The sequence below is a fragment of the Balaenoptera acutorostrata genome, chromosome 1 (genome assembly GCF_949987535.1).
Source record: "Balaenoptera acutorostrata chromosome 1, mBalAcu1.1, whole genome shotgun sequence".
Classification (NCBI taxonomy): Eukaryota; Metazoa; Chordata; class Mammalia; order Artiodactyla; family Balaenopteridae; genus Balaenoptera; species Balaenoptera acutorostrata.
Genome location: NC_080064.1, coordinates 51,134,846 through 51,154,323, shown reverse-complemented (window position 1 = coordinate 51,154,323; position 19,478 = coordinate 51,134,846). Strand labels below are relative to the sequence as shown.

Here is a 19,478-nt window from a genome sequence, read left to right as displayed (position 1 = left end):
CTGATCTCCCTGTGCTATGCGGCTGCTTCCCACTAGCTATCTATTTTACATTTGGTAGTGTATATATGTCCATGACACTCTCTTACCCTGTCACATCTCACCCCACCCCCTCCCCCTATCCTCAAGTCCATTCTCTAGTAGGTCTGTGTCTTTATTCCCATCTTGCCACTAGGTTCTTCAGGGCCTTTTTTTTTTTTCCCCTTAGATTCCATATATATGTGTTAGCATACTGTATTTGTTTTTCTCTTTCTGACTTACTTCACTCTGTATGACAGACTCTAACTCCATCCACCTCATTACAAATACCTCCATTTCGTTTCTTTTTATGGCTGAGTAATATTCCATTGTATATATGTGCCACATCTTCTTTATCCATTCATCTGTCGATGGACATTTAGGTTGCTTCCATGTCCTGGCTATTGTAAATAGAGCTGCAATGAACATTTTGGTACATGACTCTTTTTGACCTATGGTTTTCTCAGGGTATATGCCCAGTAGTGGGATTGCTGGGTCGTATGGTAGTTCTATTTGTAGTTTTTTAAGGAACCTCCATACTGTTCTCCATAGTGGCTGTATCAATTTACATTCCCACCAACAGTGCAAGAGTGTTCCCTTTCCTCCACACCCTCTCCAGCATTTATTGTTTCTAGATTTTTTGATGATGGCCATTCTGACCGGTGTGAGATGATATCTCATTGTAGTTTTGATTTGCATTTCTCTGATGATTAATGATGTTGAGCATTCTTTCATGTGTCTGTAGGCCATCTGTATATCTTCTTTGGAGAAATGTCTATTTAGATCTTCTGCCCATTTTTGGATTGGGTTGTTCGTTTTTTTGTTATTGAGCTGCATGAGCTGCTTGTAAATCTTGGAGATTAATCCTTTGTCAGTTGCTTCATTTGCAAATATTTTCTCCCATTCTGAGGGTTGTCTTTTGGTCTTGTTTATGGTTTCCTTTGCTGTGCAAAAGCTTTTCAGTTTCATTAGGTCCCATTTGTTTATTTGTGTTCTTATTTCCATTTCTCTGGGAGCTGGGTCAAAAAGAATCTTGCTGTGATGTATGTCATAGAGTGTTCTGCCTATGTTTTCCTCTAAGAGTTTGATAGTGTCTGCCCTTACACTTAGGTCTTTAATCCATTTTGAGTTTATTTTTGTGCATGGTGTCAGGGAGTGTTCTAATTTCATACTTTTACATGTTCCTGTCCAATTTTCCCAGCACCACTTATTGAAGAGGCTGTCTTTTCTCCACTGTATATGCTTGCCTCCTTTATCAAAGATAAGTTGACCATATGTGTGTGGGTTTATCTCTGGGCTTTCTATCCTGTTCCATTGATCTATATTTCTGTTTTTGTGCCAATACCAAACTGTCTTGATTACTGAAGCTTTGTAATATAGTCTGAAGTCAGGGAGCCTGATTCCCCCAGCTCCATTTTTCGTTCTCAAGATTGCTTTGGCTATTCGGGGTCTTTTGTGTTTCCATACAAATTGTGAAATTTTTTGTTCTAGTTCTGTGAAAAATGCCAGTGGTAGTTTGATAGGGATTGCATTGAATCTGTAGATTGCTTTGGGTAGTAGAGACATTTTCACAATGTTGATTCTTCCAATCCAGGAACATGGTATATCTCTCCATCTATTTGTATCATCTTTAATTTCTTTCATCAGTGTCTTATAATTTTCTGCATACAGGTCTTTTGTCTCCTTAGGTAGGTTTATTCCTAGATATTTTATTCTTTTTGTTGCAATGGTAAATGGGAGTGTTTTCTTAATTTCACTTTCAGATTTTTCGTCATTAGTGTATAGAAATGCAAGAGATTTCTGTGCATTAATTTTGTATCCTGCTACTTTACCAAATTCATTGATTAGCTCTAGGAGTTTTCTGGTAGCATCTTTAGGATTCTCTATGTATAGTATCATGTCATCTGCAAATAGTGACAGCTTTACTTCTTCTTTTCCGATTTGGATTCCTTTTATTTCTTTGTCTTCTCTGATTGCTGTGGCTAGGACTTCCAGAACTATGTTGAATAATAGTGGTGAGAGTGGGCAACCTTGTCTTGTTCCTGATCTTAGTGGAAATGGTTTCAGTTTTTCACCATTGAGGACAATGTTGGCTGTGGGTTTGTCATATATGGCCTTTATTATGTTGAGGAAAGTTCCCTCTATGCCTACTTTCTGCAGGGCTTTTATCATAAATGGGTGTTGAATTTTGTCAAAAGCTTTCTCTGCATCTATTGAGATGATCATATGGTTTTTCTCCTTCAATTTGTTAATATGGTGTATCACATTGATTGATTTGCGTATATTGAAGAATCCTTGCATTCCTGGGATAAACCCCACTTGATCATGGTGTATGATCCTTTTAATGTGCTGTTGGATTCTGTTTGCTAGTATTTTGTTGAGGATTTTTGCATCTATGTTCATCAGTGATATTGGCCTGTAGTTTTCTTTCTTTGTGACATCTTTGTCTGGTTTTGGTATCAGGGTGATGGTGGCCTCGTAGAATGAGTTTGGGAGTGTTCCTCCCTCTGCAATATTTTGGAAGAGTTTGAGAAGGATAGGTGTTAGCTCTTCTCTAAATGTTTGATAGAATTCGCCTGTGAAGCCATCTGGTCCTGGGCTTTTGTTTGTTGGAAGGTTTTTAATCACAGTTTCAATTTCAGTGCTTGTGATTGGTCTGTTCATATTTTCTATTTCTTCCTGGTTCAGTCTCGGCAGTTTGTGCATTTCTAAGAATCTGTCCATTTCTTCCAGGTTGTCCATTTTATTGGCATAGAGTTGCTTGTAGTAATCTCTCATGATCTTTTGTATTTCTGCAGTGTCAGTGGTTACTTCTCCTTTTTCATTTCTAATTCTATTGATCTGAGTCTTCTCCCTTTTTCTCTTGATGAGTCTGGCTAATGGTTTATCAATTTTGTTTATCTTCTCAAAGAACCAGCTTTTAGTTTCATTGATTTTTGCTATTGTTTCCTTCATTTCTTTTTCATTTATTTCTGACCTGATCTTTATAATTTCTTTCCTTCTGCTGGCTTTGGGGTTTTTTTGTTCTTCTTTCTCTAATTGCTTTAGGTGCAAGGTTAGGTTGTTTATTCGAGATGTTTCCTGTTTCTTGAGGTAGGCTTGTATTGCTATAAACTTCCCTCTTAGCACTGCTTTTGCTGTGTCCCATAGGTTTTGGGTCGTCGTGTCTCCATTGTCATTTGTTTCTAGGTATTTTTTGATTTCCCCTTTGATTTCTTCAGTAATCACTTCGTTATTAAGTAATGTATTGTGTAGCCTCCATGTGTTTGTATTTTTTACAGATCTTTTCCTGTAATTGATATCTAGTCTCATAGCGTTGTGGTCGGAAAAGATACTTGATACGATTTCAATTTTCTTAAATTTACCAAGGCTTGATTTGTGACCCAAGATATGATCTATCCTGGAGAATGTTCCATGAGCACTTGAGAAAAATGTGTATTCTGTTGTTTTTGGGTGGAATGTCCTATAAATATCAATGAAGTCCATATTGTTTAATGTATCATTTAAAGCTTGTGTTTCCTTATTTATTTTCATTTTGGATGATCTGTCCATTGGTGAAAGTGGGGTGTTAAAGTCCCCTACTATGATTGTGTTGCTGTCAATTTCCCCTTTCATGGCTGTTAGTATTTGCCTTATGTATTGAGGTGCTCCTATGTTGGGTGCATAAATATTTACAATTGTTATACCTTCCTCTTGGATCGATCCCTTGATCATTATATAGTGTCCTTCTTTGTCTCTTGTAATAGTCTTTATTTTAAAGTCTATTTTGTCTGATATGAGAATTGCTACTCCAGCTTTCTTTTGATTTCCATTTGCATGGAATATCTTTTTCCATCCCCTCACTTTCAGTCTGTATGTGTCCCGAGGTCTGAAGTGGGTCTCTTGTAGACAGCATATGTATGGGTCTTGTTTTTGTATCCATTCAGCCAGCCTGTGTCTTTTGGTGGGAGCATTTAATCCATTTACATTCAAGGTAATTATCGATATGTATGTTCCTATTCCCATTTTCTTAAATGTATTGGGTTTGTTATTGTAGGTGTTTTCCTTCTCTTGTGTTTCTTGCCTAGAGAATTTCCTTTAGCATTTGTTGTAAAGCTGGTTTGGTGGTGCTGAACTCTCTCAGCTTTTGCTTGTCTGTAAAGGTTTTAATTTCTCCATCGAATCTGAATGAGATCCTTGCTGGGTAGAGTAATCTTGGTTGTAGGTTTTTCTCCTTCATGACTTTAAGTATATCCTGCCACTCCCTTCTGGCTTGCAGAGTTTCTGCTGAGAGATCAGATGTTAACCTTATGGGGATTCCCTTGTGTGTTATTTGTTTTTTTTCCCTTGCTGCCTTTAATATGTTTTCCTTATATTTAATTTTTGACAGTTTGATTAATATGTGTCTTGGCGTGTTCCTCCTTGGGTTTATCCTGTATGGGACTCTCTGTGCTTCCAGGACTTGATTAACTATTTCCTTTCCCATATTAGGGAAGTTTTCAACTATAATCTCTTCAAAAATTTTCTCAGTCCCTTTCTTTTTCTCTTCTTCTTCTGGTACCCCTATAATTCGAATGTTGGCACGTTTAATGTTGTCCCAGAGGTCCCTGAGACTGTCCTCAGTTCTTTTCATTCTTTTTTCTTTATCCTGCTCTGTAGTAGTTATTTCCACCATTTTATCTTCCAGGTCACTTATCCTTTCTTCTGCCTCAGTTATTCTACTATTGATCCCATCTAGAGTATTTTTAATTTCATTTATTGTGTTCTTCATCATTGCTTGGTTCCTCTTTAGTTCTTCTACATCCTTGTTAAATGTTTCTTGCATTTTGTCTATTCTATTTCCAAGATTTTGGATCATCCTTACTATCATTATTCTGAATTCTTTTTCAGGTAGACTACCTATTTCCGCTTCATTTGTTAAGTCCAGTGTGTTTTGAGCCTGCTCCTTCATCTGCTGTGTGTTTTTCTGTCGTCTCATTTTGCCTATCTTACTGTGTTTGGGGTCTCCTTTTCACAGGCTGCAGGTTCGTAGTTCCCGTTGTTTTTGGTATCTGTCCCCAGCGGCTAAGGTTGGTTCAGTGGGTTGTGTAGGCTTCCTGGTGGAGGGAACTAGTGCCTGAGTTCTGGTGGATGAGGCTAGATCTTGTCTTTCTGGTGGGCACGTCCACGTCTGGTGGTGTATTTTGGGGTGTCTGTGGCCTTATTATGATTTTAGGCAGCCTCTCTGCCAATGGATGGGGTTGTGTTCCTGTCTAGCTAGTTGTTTGGCATAGGATGTCCAGCACTGTAGCTTGCTGGTCGTTGAGTGAAGCTGGGTCTTGATGTTGAGATGGAGATCTCTGGGAGATTTTTGCCGTTTGGTATTACGTGGAGCTGGGAGGTCTCTTGTGGACCAGTGTTCTGAAGTTGGCTCTCCCACCTCAGAGGCACGGCCCTGATGCCTGGCTGGAGCACCAAGAGCCTTTCGTCCACACGGCTCAGAGTAAAAGGGAGAAAAAATAGAAAGAAAGAAAGAAAGAGGCTATAATATAGTGAAGTAAAATAAAGCTATTGTAAAGCAAAGCTATACAGACAAAATCTCACCCAGAAGCATATACATATACACTCACAAAAAAAAGGAAAAGGGGAAAAATTAATGTCTCCTGCTCCCAGAGTCCCCCTCCTGAATTTGGGCTGATTCGTTGTCTATTCAGGTGTTCAGCAGGTGCAGGCACATCAAGTTGTTTGTGGAGCTTTAATCCGCTGCTTCTGAGGCTGCTGGGAGAGATTTCCCCTTCTCTTCCCTGTTCGCACAACTCCCGGGGCTCAGCTTTGGATTTGGACCCGCCTCTGCCTGTAGGTCGCCTGAGGGCGTCTGTTCCCCGCCCAGACAGGACGGGGTTAAAGGAGCAGCTGCTTCGGGGGCTCTGGCTCACCCAGGCCGCGGGGAGGGAGGGGTACGGAGGAGGCGGGGCGAGCCTGCGGCGGCCGAGGCCGGCGTGACGTTGCACCAGCTCGAGGCGCGCAGTGCGTTCTCCCGGGGATGTTGTCCCCGGATCCCGGGACCCTGGCAGTGGCGGGCTGCACAGGCTCCCGGGAGGGGAGGTGTGGAGAGTGACCTGTGCTCACACACAGGCTTTTTGGAGGCGGCAGCAGCAGCCCCAGCGTCTCACGCCCGTCTCTGGGGTCCGCGCTGATCGCCGTGGCTTGCGCCCTTCTCTGGAGTTCGTTTAGGCGGCGCTCTGAATCCCCTCTCCTTGCGCGCAGCGAAACAAAGAGGCAAGAAAAAGTCTCTTGCCTCTTCGGCAGCTGCAGACCTTTTCCCGGTCTCCCTCCCGGCTAGCTGTGGTGCGCCAACCCCTTCAGGCTGTGTTCACGCCGCCAGCCCCAGTCCTCTCCCTGCGATCCGACCGCAGCCCGAGCCTCAGCTCCCAGCCCCGCCCGCCCCAGCGGGGGAGCAGACAAGCCTCTCGGGCTGGTGAGCGCCGCTCGGCGCCGAGCCTCTGTGCGGGAGTCTCTCCGATTTTCCCTCTGCGCCCCTGTTGCTGTGGGATCCGCGCTGATAGCCGCGGCTCGCGCCCTTCTCTGGAGTTCGTTTAGGCGGCGCTCTGAATCCCCTCTCCTTGCCCGCCGCGAAACAAAGAGGCAAGAAAAAGTCTCTTGCCTCTTCGGCAGCTGCAGACTTTTTCCCCGGACTCCCTCCCGGCTAGCTGTGGTGCGCCAACCCCTTCAGGCTGTGTTCACGCTGCCAGCCCCAGTCCTCTCCCTGCGATCCGAACGAAGCCCGAGCCTCAGCTCCCAGCCCCGCCCGCCCCGGCGGCTAAGCAGACAAGCCTCTGGGGCTGGTGAGTGCTGCTCGGCGCCGAGCCTCTGTGCGGGAACCTCTCCGCTTTGCCCTCCGCACCTCTGTGGCTGCGCTCTCCTCCGTGGCTCTGAAGCTTCCCCCCTCCGCCCCCCGCAGTCTCCGCCCGCGAAGGGGCTCCTAGTGCGTGGAAACCTTTCCTCCTTCACGGCTCCCTCCCACTGGTGCAGGTGCCGTCCCTATTCTTTTGTCTCTGTTATTTCTTTTTTCTTTTGCCCTACCCAAGTACGGGGGGAGTTTCTTGCCTTTTTGGAGGTCGGACGTTTTCTGCCAGCGTTCAGTGGGTGTTCTGTAGGAGCAGTTCCACGTGTAGGTGTATTTCTACTGTATCTGTGGGAAGGAATGTGATCTCCGCGTCTTACTCTTCCGCCATCTTCTCTCAATACATTCCAAGGGCTTATTTTCTTTACTCTGGTACTACCATTAAAATGATGGCTGAATTCATTTTGATCTCTTGTCACTGTCTCCTTCTGCTGATTTTTGCTTCAGATGCTTCCTCTACTGTTTTTTTTGGGGGGAAGGGTGGGTGTCAAGATAAATATCAATAGCACAGTGAGAATTAAAGCTTATTTTATATAAATAGTCTTGGGGGGAAAGAAACTTTCTTTTAAGATAAGACATTATGGGAAGCTAATGACATCTGCAGAGGGGCTGAAGGAAGCAGAAAGTGGACAGCCATTTTGTATTTCTGCCTCTTTGCCATTGGATTGAGTTTTCTCTCATGGCATCTTGAAACCGGTTTCTTGTTTTATGTGTCCTTTGCATTTCTTAGCACCTCTCTATTGTCTGTGCTTAGGAAATGTAAGCATGTTGATAGTTCATAAAGTGATTTTTTTCCAGTGTGTTAATTTCCCAGGGCCTGGGAGCCTAGAGAATTGTTATGGGATGCTCCCAACTTCTAATTATAATTATTTGCTTTCCAGGATATTCAGAATTTGAGAGGATCACTTTGGAGCACACCGATGGCCAGAGGAGCGATGGGTGACATTCTAGGGATGGGGGAGTGGTCAGGTGGAAAGGCCACAGATGCCAAGACTGCCTGGATAACTATAAGGAGGGAGGGAGACCACCTTCCTTGCATCCCCTCCCACTTACTCAATAGCTGAACTTTTACCATGAAAATGGCATCTCTGTGATTTGATTCCATTTTATTAAGCTGCAGATACAAAGACAACTGCGACATCATACTTGTCACACTGTCTAGTGGAAGAATAGTTTTGAAAACTACTAACAGGAGAACACCATTTCTGGAGAGGGACAATTCTTTAAGATATTATTAGTCATTCTACTCTTTAATGCAGATGGACGGCTATAACTACCCTTTGTGAGATCCTAATTTGGAAAGGGAATAGCAGGAAGACTTTAGTTGTCTAAAGGAAGGGAGGGTAGGAAAGGGCAGAGGAAGAGAGGGAGAGAGAGACTCTGAGGATGAGAATATGAACGGATAAATGAACAAGAGGTGGAAGCAGGAACTGTCAGCAGGCTTCAAAATTTGGAATAGCAATGGACCTTGTACTTGACCAATCTCGCCCATTAATACCCCCATCAGAAAGTTCCATCCACTATCCCTTTCCCTCCAGCTGATAAACTTCCCCCAGAATTAAAATATATAGAAGTTTGCAATAGCTGTAAGTAAAATCCACATTTCTAAGTCCTTCTGATCTGTTGGTACCGCCAAAGGAAGGTATAGCGCTCTACCCCTGGCTGAAGTCATCCATTCATGGCCCTAGGAAATTGGGAAACCCTGTCTCCCTGGGCACGTAGGACTCTTCCCTAGGTCTGCAGCCTGGGTCTTCTGGAGTCTTCTTAGCCTTTCCTTCATCTGAAGGAAGACGAAGGAGATGACTTTCCTTCATTCTGAAGGAGATGACTCTGGCTGAGTCTACCAAAGTCTGCCCATCTAGATAAGAAGTGAAATCCTTTATCCAACGACCAGATGTGTGGTCTATGAGAAGACAAAACATCTGGACTGCTGGAATCATTGAGCTGCTGGCAAGCTCTGCTCAGCTTTCTTACAGGAAGGAGTGCCAGGCGCCCTGAAGATCAAGCTAGGATCTTTGAAGTTCAAAGAAAAAACTGTGTTGAAGTTCAGATTGAAAAATATGAATCACAGGGAGGAAGTAATTCTTTTTCACCTCAGCTTGCCAGAATCCTGAGCTGGTCTCCAGGCCTGGGGCACATAGGTTGGCACCTCTTCTTTAGAGAGGGGTGAATGAAGCCAAGTTGACATGCATTTACATTTCCAAATATAATCATTATTACAATGTTGACAATTATACCTGGGCTTCACGGAGGTCATTGAATCTTTCAAAGGCTCTATCTCAGCAGTTCCACAGGAATGGCAATTCTTATTTAAACATTTTTTAAAAAGGAAATAAAACAAACAAATGAAATGAGCACCTGGAGAGGCCAAGTGACATTGTTTGAAGATGTACAACAACCATGCACAGAGGTTAAGACCACACGGATTCCCTCAGGCATGTGATGACAGGTAAGATTCAGGTCTCTGGCACCTGGGGGCTTTCTTTACTAGATTACAGTGGCTCCTAAAAATAGTCAGGAGAGGCACATAGTTCCTCGGGTTGAATAGGAGACATGAACTTGTCTTTAAGATGTTGTGAGCCTTGCAGCTGCTACTCAAGTCAACAATTCCAATTTTCGATCTACCATATCTTAGATACTGTTCCAGAATATTAAGGGAAAATATTATGTAGTGAAGAAGATGTCAGTGTGGGATGAAGCTCAGTTTCCACTTAGGAGAGGATGTGAGTGGAATCTTCTCAGAGCTAGAAACTCCAGATTTGACTAAGATGTCAATGAGGTGCCACAAGGCATGGTATGAAGTATCTGATAGAGCAGTCAGATCTTGTCACACTACTCTGTTTCAGTGGCAGACTGTCTCCTGATTTGTGACCAATGACATTTCTTTTCAGGAAATTCACCTTTGAACATTTAAGAAGCCAAATTTTTTTTTTCAAGAAAAAAAAAAAATTAGGCTAAAGTAAAAAAAAAGAATGAAAATCAACAGAGGATATAATCCAGAGAGACCTTGATTTCAATTCTGCTTCTGCCCCTTATTAACTGCAGCCTTGGGCAAATTTCTTGAAACCTCTCTGAGCCTGGGTTTCCTCATATATAACACAGGAATAAAAAGCCTTATCCCGCAGGCAGGGAGACTGTCAAGATTCAATGAGGTGTCTTCATCTGCTTGGGCTGCCATAACAAAATATCACAGATTGGGTGTTTAAACAATAGAAATTGATTTTCTCACAGTTCTGGAGGCACGAAGATCAAGGTGCCAGCATGGCTGCTCTGGTGAGGGCTCCCTTCCCGGCTTGCAGACGGCCCCCTTTTTGCCGTGTCCTTACATGACAGAGAGAAAGTAAGCTCTGGTGTCTCATCGCATAAGGGCACTAATCTCAGCATAAAGGTCCCACCCTCATTTCCTCATCTAATCAAAATCACCTCCCAAAGGCCACATCTCCAAATACCATCACACTGTGGGGTTAGGGATTCAAATGTGAATTTTGAGGGGACAGAAACTTCCAGTCCATAATATGCATTAACCTATGCAGGGCCTTAGTAAGCAACTCTACTGTTTTGTTTTGGCAATTATGCTTTGTCCCAGGAAGTGCAAGGCACCTAGTTATGAGAACATCTTCATAAATCAACACATTAAAATAATAATTGACAAGTCACTGACATTTCAACAATAAATAAACATCTCCATGTGATGTTCCTGAGACAGCACCAGAAAATCCAGAAAAAAGCTGAAAACTCTACCATCTTTGTTTAAAAACTCCAGTTAAGATCCACACGCATTCATGAGTGGGTTCAATTCTTTGGAAGGGATATTTCACAAGCATCAACTTGAGAGGCTTGGGCAGGGTGCCGTGCACCACACTTCCCAAAATGTGGCACAAAGAGCACAGATACTGGTATCAGACCCTTGCGTGTGACCACTTCCAATAGTGTACACTTGAGTTCCATAATCTTTCTGGATCTCTGTTGCCTGTGTGGGTTGTGAGAGGTACCAGGAAGGTTATATGAAAAGCACCTAGCATAGTTCTTGGTACGTAAGAGGGTCACAATAAATAAAGCTCTCATTACTGGGCTACTGGTGGAAAACCTGGCTTCTAGTCCTGACTTTGAGACCGTGGGCAAGTCACTTAAGCTCTCTGGTGCTCAGCTGAACAAATATTTCTTCAACTTTCAGTTACAACTTGGGAGCTAGACTTCTTGGTTCTGGCATTTACTAGCTGCTTCAACGTAAGCCAAGTTATTTAACTTCTTTTTGCCTCAGGTTCTTCAACTATAAAATGGGAATCATAGAGCTGTTGCGGGACTGAACGTGCATTCCCGGTCCAGAGAAAGAACTCATAATGTGCTCCTGATTATTATTACAGATAAAGAAATGGAGTGGAGAGCAGAACGGTCAGGTTACAGAACTAGTTGGAAGTCAAGCGAGGGTTGACTTCGGAGCTTGTGCTTTCAGCCTTAAACTATACTGCTTCTCTACCTTTTTTGTAAACCTATTGTTAATCCTATTATTTTACCACTCAAAGTCTCTCCATAAAACCCACATGTGAAATGTCTTTTGCAATTCAGTGGTAGGAAAAGCTTTGTCTCCCAAAGAAACTAGTATGCTTCCTCTTTTTGAAAATAAGAATTATGTAACTTATCATGTGTTCTTTTTTGTCTTGGCTGCCAGGAAGCTCAGAGTCAAACTGTCTGCTCCATCATTGCCATCGAGTTGTTTCCTTCTTCCTATATCTTTGTTCCTTATTTCTTCTTCTAACTCCCTTTTACTAACATTTTCATTTGTGTCCCTTGTTGAAAGAGACCTCATAGGTATCTGAAAAGTGGTGGGTGGAGATGAAAGAAGCAAATACAAATCAGAAATTCACATGAAAAATTTGTTTTGTACCTTACCTGTTTCACTTGCTAAAAGAAAAATGGTCAAGGGGAAATTCAAATGAAATAATATAAGAGCTATTTTAAAGGAGAAAAAAAGAAAACCAACAGAAAGACAGAACGACTGACAGTAACGGAGGCCAAGTCAAACGAAAACTGCAATAAATATGTCTGAGGCTAGAAGTGTTTGTGCTTTCCCTGGCTGGAACCTATCATTTCTTAATTACATCCTGTGTGTGCTTTGCAAGACATGCACTGCTGTCAAGAGGAAGAACAGCCCCAGACAGGGGAGGGGCCGCGGCCCACCCCTCGGTCCTCACGTACCTGCACAGAAGCGAAATCCCCCGAGGCACAGGCCCCCAGAATAGCAGCACCCACGAGAACAGACTCCACCTCTTGCGACAGGACCACAGGCATGCCTGCGCAGGACAAGGCCACACCTTGGTTAGGGAGTAGTCGGGCCAGGGGCCACGTGGGGAGCCGGCCAGCAGCTCCAGCAGCACAAACACCTGATGTAAAGGCAGCGGCAGTGCTCCCTCCCCTCCCCCTTGCAGTTCCCTGTTCTTTGGGATTACCTGGTTCTAAAGGACTTCCCTGCCTCTGCCTGCTGCTGCAGTAGCCAAGGGTCCCCTGGAAGCCAACACCATATATCTATATCTATACCTATATCTATATCTATCTATCTATCTATCTATCTATCTATCTATCTATCTATCTATCAGTCATCTATCTATCTATCTATATGTATCTGAACTCAGGAGACCTTTCTGCCCAGGTTTTCCAGGCTTCTGCTAGCTGCTACCTGCCATTTCAAGTAGTTAAACAAACATTTACAAAGCGCTCTGCGGGGCCAGTGATATAGAGATGAATAAGACTGTCCTGCTCTTCAGGTCTCAAAGGGGAAATGGATGAGAGAGAGAGAAAGCCCACACAGGGGGTTGGGTTTCCAACTGAGATGCACTAAGGAAAGGGAAGTAGTGAGAGAGGGTGTGACGAATCCTTCCTTCAGGGGCCTCAGAGTACAAGCCAAAGCCCTTACCAAGGCTGACAAGGCCCTCCAGGACCGGTGCCACTTCTTCCACCCTGACTGGCTTCTCCTCTCCTCCGGGCCACACTGCCCGGCCTCCTTGCTCTTTCTTGAATCTGCTTCAGGGCCCTTGCTTGTGCTGTTCCTTCTGTCTGGGTCACTTGCTTCCAGATGTCCCCATGGCAACTCCCTCCTGCAAGTCTGTGCAAACATCACCCCCCCCCACTGCGGCTTTCCTGACCATCTGAAGTTAAATGACAACTTACCCACAACATCCCTTACCCGCCTCATGATTTCCTCATTGCCTTCCAACACCGTGTTATTACTTCTCTTGTTTACTGTCTGTCTTGCCTGCTAGAACATAAGCTCCATGAGGGCAGGGACTTTTTGTCCACTGCTGAATCCCTGGAATTGAGAGCTGCGTCTAGCGCATTGTAACTGCTTACATGATGAATGAATGAATTTTCGAGATGGGGAAGGGGGTCAGAGCAGGGGAGCTCAGGATTAAACAAGCATTTGAAGGATGAGTAGGGGTCCACCAGGCAGGGAGGAACACTCCACATGACAACTCCCAGAGGCTGAAGGTTCACAGTGGACTTAAGGTGAAAAGGAGTAAGTTAGAATTCTTCGTATTTTATGTGTGTGTGTATATGAAAAGAAACGTACATAAAATATAAATATATTTGCTAATCAGGAGATGGCAGCAAACTCCACAGAGGTAAGCTCTGTGGCCAGACCTATGAGATCTTCCTCTACTCAAGACATGATTTTTCCAAAGACTGGATTTCTCTTCCTATCTTTTCTGGCAAGAGTTCCCTGACACATCCTCCTCTCTGCTCCCACCATCTCCTAACTCATTGTCCTACTCCAGGGCTGGGGCAGCTGCCCCAGCCGTCCCAGACAAAGGGGGTGGAGGACAGAATTCCCACACATATCCCAGGGGACTTAGGAGTACCAGCACCACACTGCAGGGCCAGCACTGGAGACTTTGCTGACAAGTATCAGGCGGGGTGGGGTCTCTGGGAAAAGCTCAGACCTGGTTCTACTAGCCCTGTGTCCTTCAGCAAGTCACTTAAACCCTTTAGCCTCAGTTTCTCCCTGTGTAAAGTGGGGATGATAACAGATTTGCTGTGAGGATCAATGAAAAAGGGCACATATGGGGCTTAACACATTTCCTGGCCTATGATAAGCCCTTGAGAGTGATGGCCGCTATTGTTAGGATGAATCTCAGTGAGAGGTGAAGCCCTCCTCCATGCACTTCATCTGGGTTGGAAAGTGGACCAGCAGGGAAAGGATGGGGCAGGTGCCCATCAACCATCCAGAGGATCAGGAAAGACACCAGGCCACGCGGAAGGGCTGTGTTGGCTGCATCAGGAGAGAGCACCGCAAGCTTTTGCAGAGTCTGGGGATCATGGGGACGGGGGTGTGACCATGACCATCCCATGGCCCTGGGACTTTTTAGAAGACAGCACTCCACATGCTGCTCGCCTCGTAGCCCTCCTTACCCTGTCAAAGCCTCACTGGTCTGAGCAGGGAGGAACTACTCACAGGCCCCTCTCCTCGGGAACGGGAAACCAGAGGAGCCGGGTGGATCCCCCATCAGCTCTCCAGTTGCAGCCCAAAGTGCTCTGGAGCCAAGCTGCCAGGGTTTGAATTCTGGCTTCCTCCCTGCCTTAGCTGTGTGATCCTAGGCAAGTTACTTAACCCCTCTGTGCCTGTTTTCCCAGATGCAAAATGAGGTTAAAATTCCATTGATCTCACAGAGTTGCTGTGAGGGTTAAAAGTGCTTAGAGGAGGCACTAAATTGGCATTAGCTATTATGGTTCTTAATGTTTACCACATCTCAGTTATTCCCACCCTCTTCTCACCTCGGCCCCAACACCTGTTCTGGGTCCTGGGACACTGCCGTGTGGACAAAGTCTGTAGCCCCCTTGTCCTCCGGCCACATCCTGGACTGAGCTCGTCTCCAGCCACACGGCCCCTCTTCACGTAGCCGCTCAGTCTCAGGTGGGTTACCTGCTGCCCCAGCCCCTGCAAGCCTAGGGGTGGTCAGACTGCGAGCAGCCCCACGGTACTGCCTGGTGACCGGGGTTTCCCTCAACCCTGCCCACACCTCTGTAAATAGACCCTTTATTCGAGTGTTCTCCAGTTAATCCAATCTGAGTGTGTCATCTGTTCTCTGCCTGAATCTGACTCACACTGCCACCAGCGTCCTCTGGGTACCCCGTCCTCGCTGGACAGTGGTCAGAGCACGAGAGCACTTTTTCTGTTTGTAATGGCCCTCTTGGCAGGACATTATTGTTCTTCTTTGCATGCCCGCACCAAGCTCAGCATGTGTACTCAGAGAATGAATACATGAAGGAGTAAATGAGTGAAATAATGAATAAGGCAGGAAGAGGGAAACCCCTACTGAAACTGCCAGAATTCTACAAAACAAAATTTAGGAGGAACATTTAGTCCCAAGTCAGTGAGGGAAACCTACAATTACTTAGTACACACCAAGTATTTCTTGAAACCACAGTTAACTATATGCCCAGGGTACAAGGAGATTCTTCCTCCTCACGTAGAGGACATTTCCCAAGTTGGCAAAACCCTACTCTCCCTGCTTGCCCAGAGCAGGAGCAAACTGTTCCCCAAATGGCAAAGATTTGCTTACAAAATATTTAACTTCCTTTTTTCTGAAACGCACCACCTTTTTGGCGTGGGGCTGCCTTCAGGGAAGAAGTGAGCTAACATTTATTGAACACCTATTTTAAGTGAAGCACAGAGATTGGTGTTCACAAACTTGTGAGTATTAATTCCTCAGCATGATCTATCTGAGGGAAATAATATTATCTCTACCTTTCAGAAGAGGGAAATGAGGCTCAGAGAGGTAAAGCAACTTGCCCAAAGTCACAGAGCTGGTCCCCTGCTCTTTCCATTACTCCACTCTGTCTCCAAAGCATCTCTCTCCCAAATTCCATTGTGTTTTTCACATGTATTCCTGAGAATCATGTACCAGGTCTATGGTTCTTTCTACAGCTTTCTTTGCAGGAAAACTAGAGCAATTACAACGTTTAAAGGCACCAAACACTCTACCTATACACCCCCGGCTTGTGTACCCATCTTTTGCAGAAACAAATGCAAATGTGTTCTTTTCTCAGAATGCTGGGTGAAGGAGAGGAAGAAGGCAGCTTTGCCTGGAATGTGAACTATTTTATCTGACGCATTAATGAGTTTAGCAGAACCCAAAGCATTTAAAGGCAGATGCACTTTGCCATCACTTGTCAATCACCGGCTTCCCAAGGCAGAGGAGTTTCAGGCCAAAGAAAAGGCCCCTTTGTCCGGAACTGTAACTGGTCCACAGTCAGAGACAAAGGGTCCAGTTTCAATTGGAATCCAAATAACGATTAACAGCCTTTTCATTCATGAGCCTGAAGGAGAACAGTTTCCAAAGCAGAACTTTCTCTGAAGCCACTGCACCCCTGCTTCTGAGTCAGCTCAGGGGTGTGAGGCCTGGAAGAGAACTCACTTTCGTAAAGGCTGGAGCAGCGGTGCAGAGTCAGGACCTGGGTCTCACAGGCTGCCCTGCTCTGGAGGGCCCTGTTTCCCATTCCCTTGGGTGATGTGTTAGCCAAGGTTGATTTTATCTCCCCTCCTGAATCCAGGTAGGAAGTTTTGGTGGCTATTTGGAGGCTGGAAATTAAAAAGTCACTCACAGATCAGATTTTAAGTCTGAACTGTACTTGAACAAGCTAGCTGACTTTGAGATAAAATGTAGTCATGGCTTTCCTCCTAGGAAAAATCTAAGGTAATCTGGGCTCCTTTTTACGTCTTTCTTCTTTCTGCCTCAGAATGGCCTACTGCCATAGGTTTTGGACACTTTAGGAAAGGAGGAGTCATCATCAAATGGTTACAAACTGAGCAGAAAAGTTAAGAAACCTGGGTCAGAGCATAGTATAGGGGACGCTGGGCCTGGACACACCTGGTACAATCCTGGTCCTGCCCCTACTGGGTGTGTGACCTTGGACAGTTAATTTAACTCACCTTCCTGACCCTCAGTTTCCTTGTCTGTAAGACGGGGACACCAATTTCTACCTTTTGGTGGTGTGTGCGGATTAAATGTAAATAGAGTGATTCATATCAACACAGAGTGGGAGCGTGGTTAATGGTAGTCATTTCTATACCTATTTTTATATATTTACCCTTAGACTGTGTGCTTTTTGATACTGTTCTCTGGCTTGTGCCTCAGTCTCCCTACCTTTAAGATGGGGATCAGTAACTTATTTAGTTTGATCTCACGATGTGCAGGGGGTAAATGTTGCCCATCATGTTTGGGAAAGCTCTCACCTGCAGGGATCTGCATGGCCTGGACGGGGAAGGGAGAGTCAGGGGCAGAAACCTGGACCCACCCAGCTGTCAGAGGTAAGGAATCCAGGGGACAGGGGACAGCAAGAGATCATGATGAACAGAGGCCAGTGGAGGGTGGGCTCAGATGAGACTGGAGGTGGGGCTGTGAGCAGGGTCCAATTCTCTCCTACTTCCCTATCCTTGCCCAGCCCTGGTGCCTGGCCACCCCGGGATGGGGTGGGGAGGGGGGACACCAGTCTCCAGGAGACACAGGGAGAGAAAGGAGCAATGGGCATGAGGGCACAGGTCTAGAGGGATGGAAGCCCAGGCCAGCCTCTGGGATAGCAGCAAGCCTCCTGCCTATGGGGCCCAGGGGTCTGCACTACAGATCCTGCTCTGCTTTTGTCTGCTCATATCACAGAGAGATCAGCCCATTACCCTGGATTCTCTCCATCTGTGTCACGATCCCTGACTCTGATGAGCCGAGAAGGAATCACAGGATCTTGGGGGTCTTAGGGCCCAAACCCCCATCCGCAGCCAGACACCCACAGCTTCCACCATGGCTGGGCTCTGCAATCTTTCTTCAAACAGTTTCCTTATCACTTCCTCCAGTCACCTGCTCTGCACCGTCACAGGTCCAAACCAGGGCGAGGTGGCCCACGGTGTTTCCATAATACCCTGTGCTTTTCTCACTCAGAGCTCCTGCCACACTAGATTTGACATGTCTGCTGTCTGCCTTCTTCAATAGACCCTGAGCTCCCTGGGGGCAGGGATCATGTCGTCATCTCTGTAGTTTCAATACTGCCCGCAATGGAGGGGATCAGAAGAGGTACTCAAGACTGTCGAGTAAATACTTGAATTAAGATCTAGTCCTTGCTGACCTCTCGTGTCTCATTTCTTACCATGATCCAATCGTTAGATACACATAGAAGTCACTTTCCCCACTGTGACAACCATAGCTGTCTTAAGAAAAAAAAATACATTTCAATATATTCAAAATAATTTGGCACACTACTTATATCTTCCTGTTCTCTACCCTGTCTAGATCTTGGCCATGCCCATTTGCTGCCAAGCCTACAGTGACTTTCTCTCCTTCTTCTTAGACTTACCGGTAATGTCCGCATGCATCTGCACAAAAAGGGGGTTCTTGCCGAGGCCCCCACAGAGGAAAAGGGTGCTGATCGAGTGCCCTGCTGACTCCATGGCCTCTATAATGAGGCGCGTCCCAAACTTAAAGGGAAGAACAGAAGAAAGCATCAGTACGGTAGCAAAGGTAAATGACTGGGAACATTTACTCAGTGTTTACCCAGTACCAGATGCCGCACTAGGAGCTCTAGATACACTACCTCAGAAAGTCAGGACTCAAAGATTACATTGCCCGTGATCACACCATTATATTAAGTTGCAGAGCAGGAATTCCAACCTGGGCCTGCCTGACTCCAAAACCTTCTGAATCATTGCACCATTTGCTTCTATCAGTAGTTATACAATGTTGACAAAAAGAGTTGACAATGTTAACACGGTTCATATTAACACCGTTCGTTCAAATACATATTTGATGAGTGTCCATTACGGCCCAGGTCCTCTATGAGGTACGGGGAATGGAGTAATTGGCAGCTCTACTCCAATGATAACAGTTGGAGATCTCTGAGTCAGTTTTCCTTCCCTAAAGAGGAACTAAAGAAGTTTGTTCCTTGGAAACGGCACCAACAAACTCAGCAGCAGAAACATGGAAAGAGGGCTCTAACTGCACAAAGAAAGTAGGACACAAGACTTCAGGCTGGCAAAAGAACCTTTGTTACCACCTGAAACCAGGTAGTGGTTCTAATAAGGAGGCTTCCAGTGCCAGAATCCATTCCCAGTCAGTCCTTAGTGATCTCGGATGATGCAGAAACCACATGCTCTGGTTGGTTCAGGGCTTCACCATATTTTCATTTCAGCCCTTGTGTCTTCCTTTCTTCTGAAAATGTGTTATCTATCGTCCTTGTCTTGCTCAGTTCACTAAAGTAAAAGTTACTGATGCTTGACAAGAGACCACTACCATAGGGTCATCGAGGTGAATCTTAATGTACAAGTCATTACTTTTAGCTAGCGTATTCGAGTAGCTAAAAAATCATAATTTCCTAGAAAGTTTGAAAACTGGAAGTCCAAAAATCATCATTTTTTTTTTTTTGAGAGAAGGATTAAAAACAAAAAAGATGAACTGTGATATGATCTTAGGAGGCAGCTGCATGGCGATGATTGAGAAAGTGGCTCTGGGGAGAAATGAGGGAGAGGGTTTTTTGGTGGCAAGATAGCCTTTCAGATGTTCAGAGAGTAAGCAACTTTGGGGGATGACCAAGTCCCAGGTGTGGACATGCGAGTGAGGGGCTG

At 45.1% G+C, this 19,478-nt stretch overlaps 1 protein-coding gene across 12 annotated transcripts in view; it reads right to left on the bottom strand.

The window, feature by feature from the left end:
• FGGY (FGGY carbohydrate kinase domain containing) overlaps window positions 1-19,478 on the bottom strand; it is a 434,091-nt gene that overhangs the window by 76,408 nt on the left and 338,205 nt on the right. For 10 of the 12 annotated variants that reach the window (XM_057531672.1, XM_057531675.1, XM_057531680.1 and 7 more), the window contains 2 exons: window positions 18,215-18,335; window positions 12,074-12,168 (listed from right to left, as the gene is read on the bottom strand). In XM_057531672.1, coding sequence (XP_057387655.1) covers window positions 12,074-12,168; window positions 18,215-18,335 — 216 coding nt within the window. Of the gene's footprint in view, window positions 1-10,106; window positions 10,199-12,073; window positions 12,169-18,214; window positions 18,336-19,478 lie in introns of all 12 variants that reach the window. The other 2 variants (XM_057531691.1, XM_057531696.1) reach the window with 2 other exon arrangements.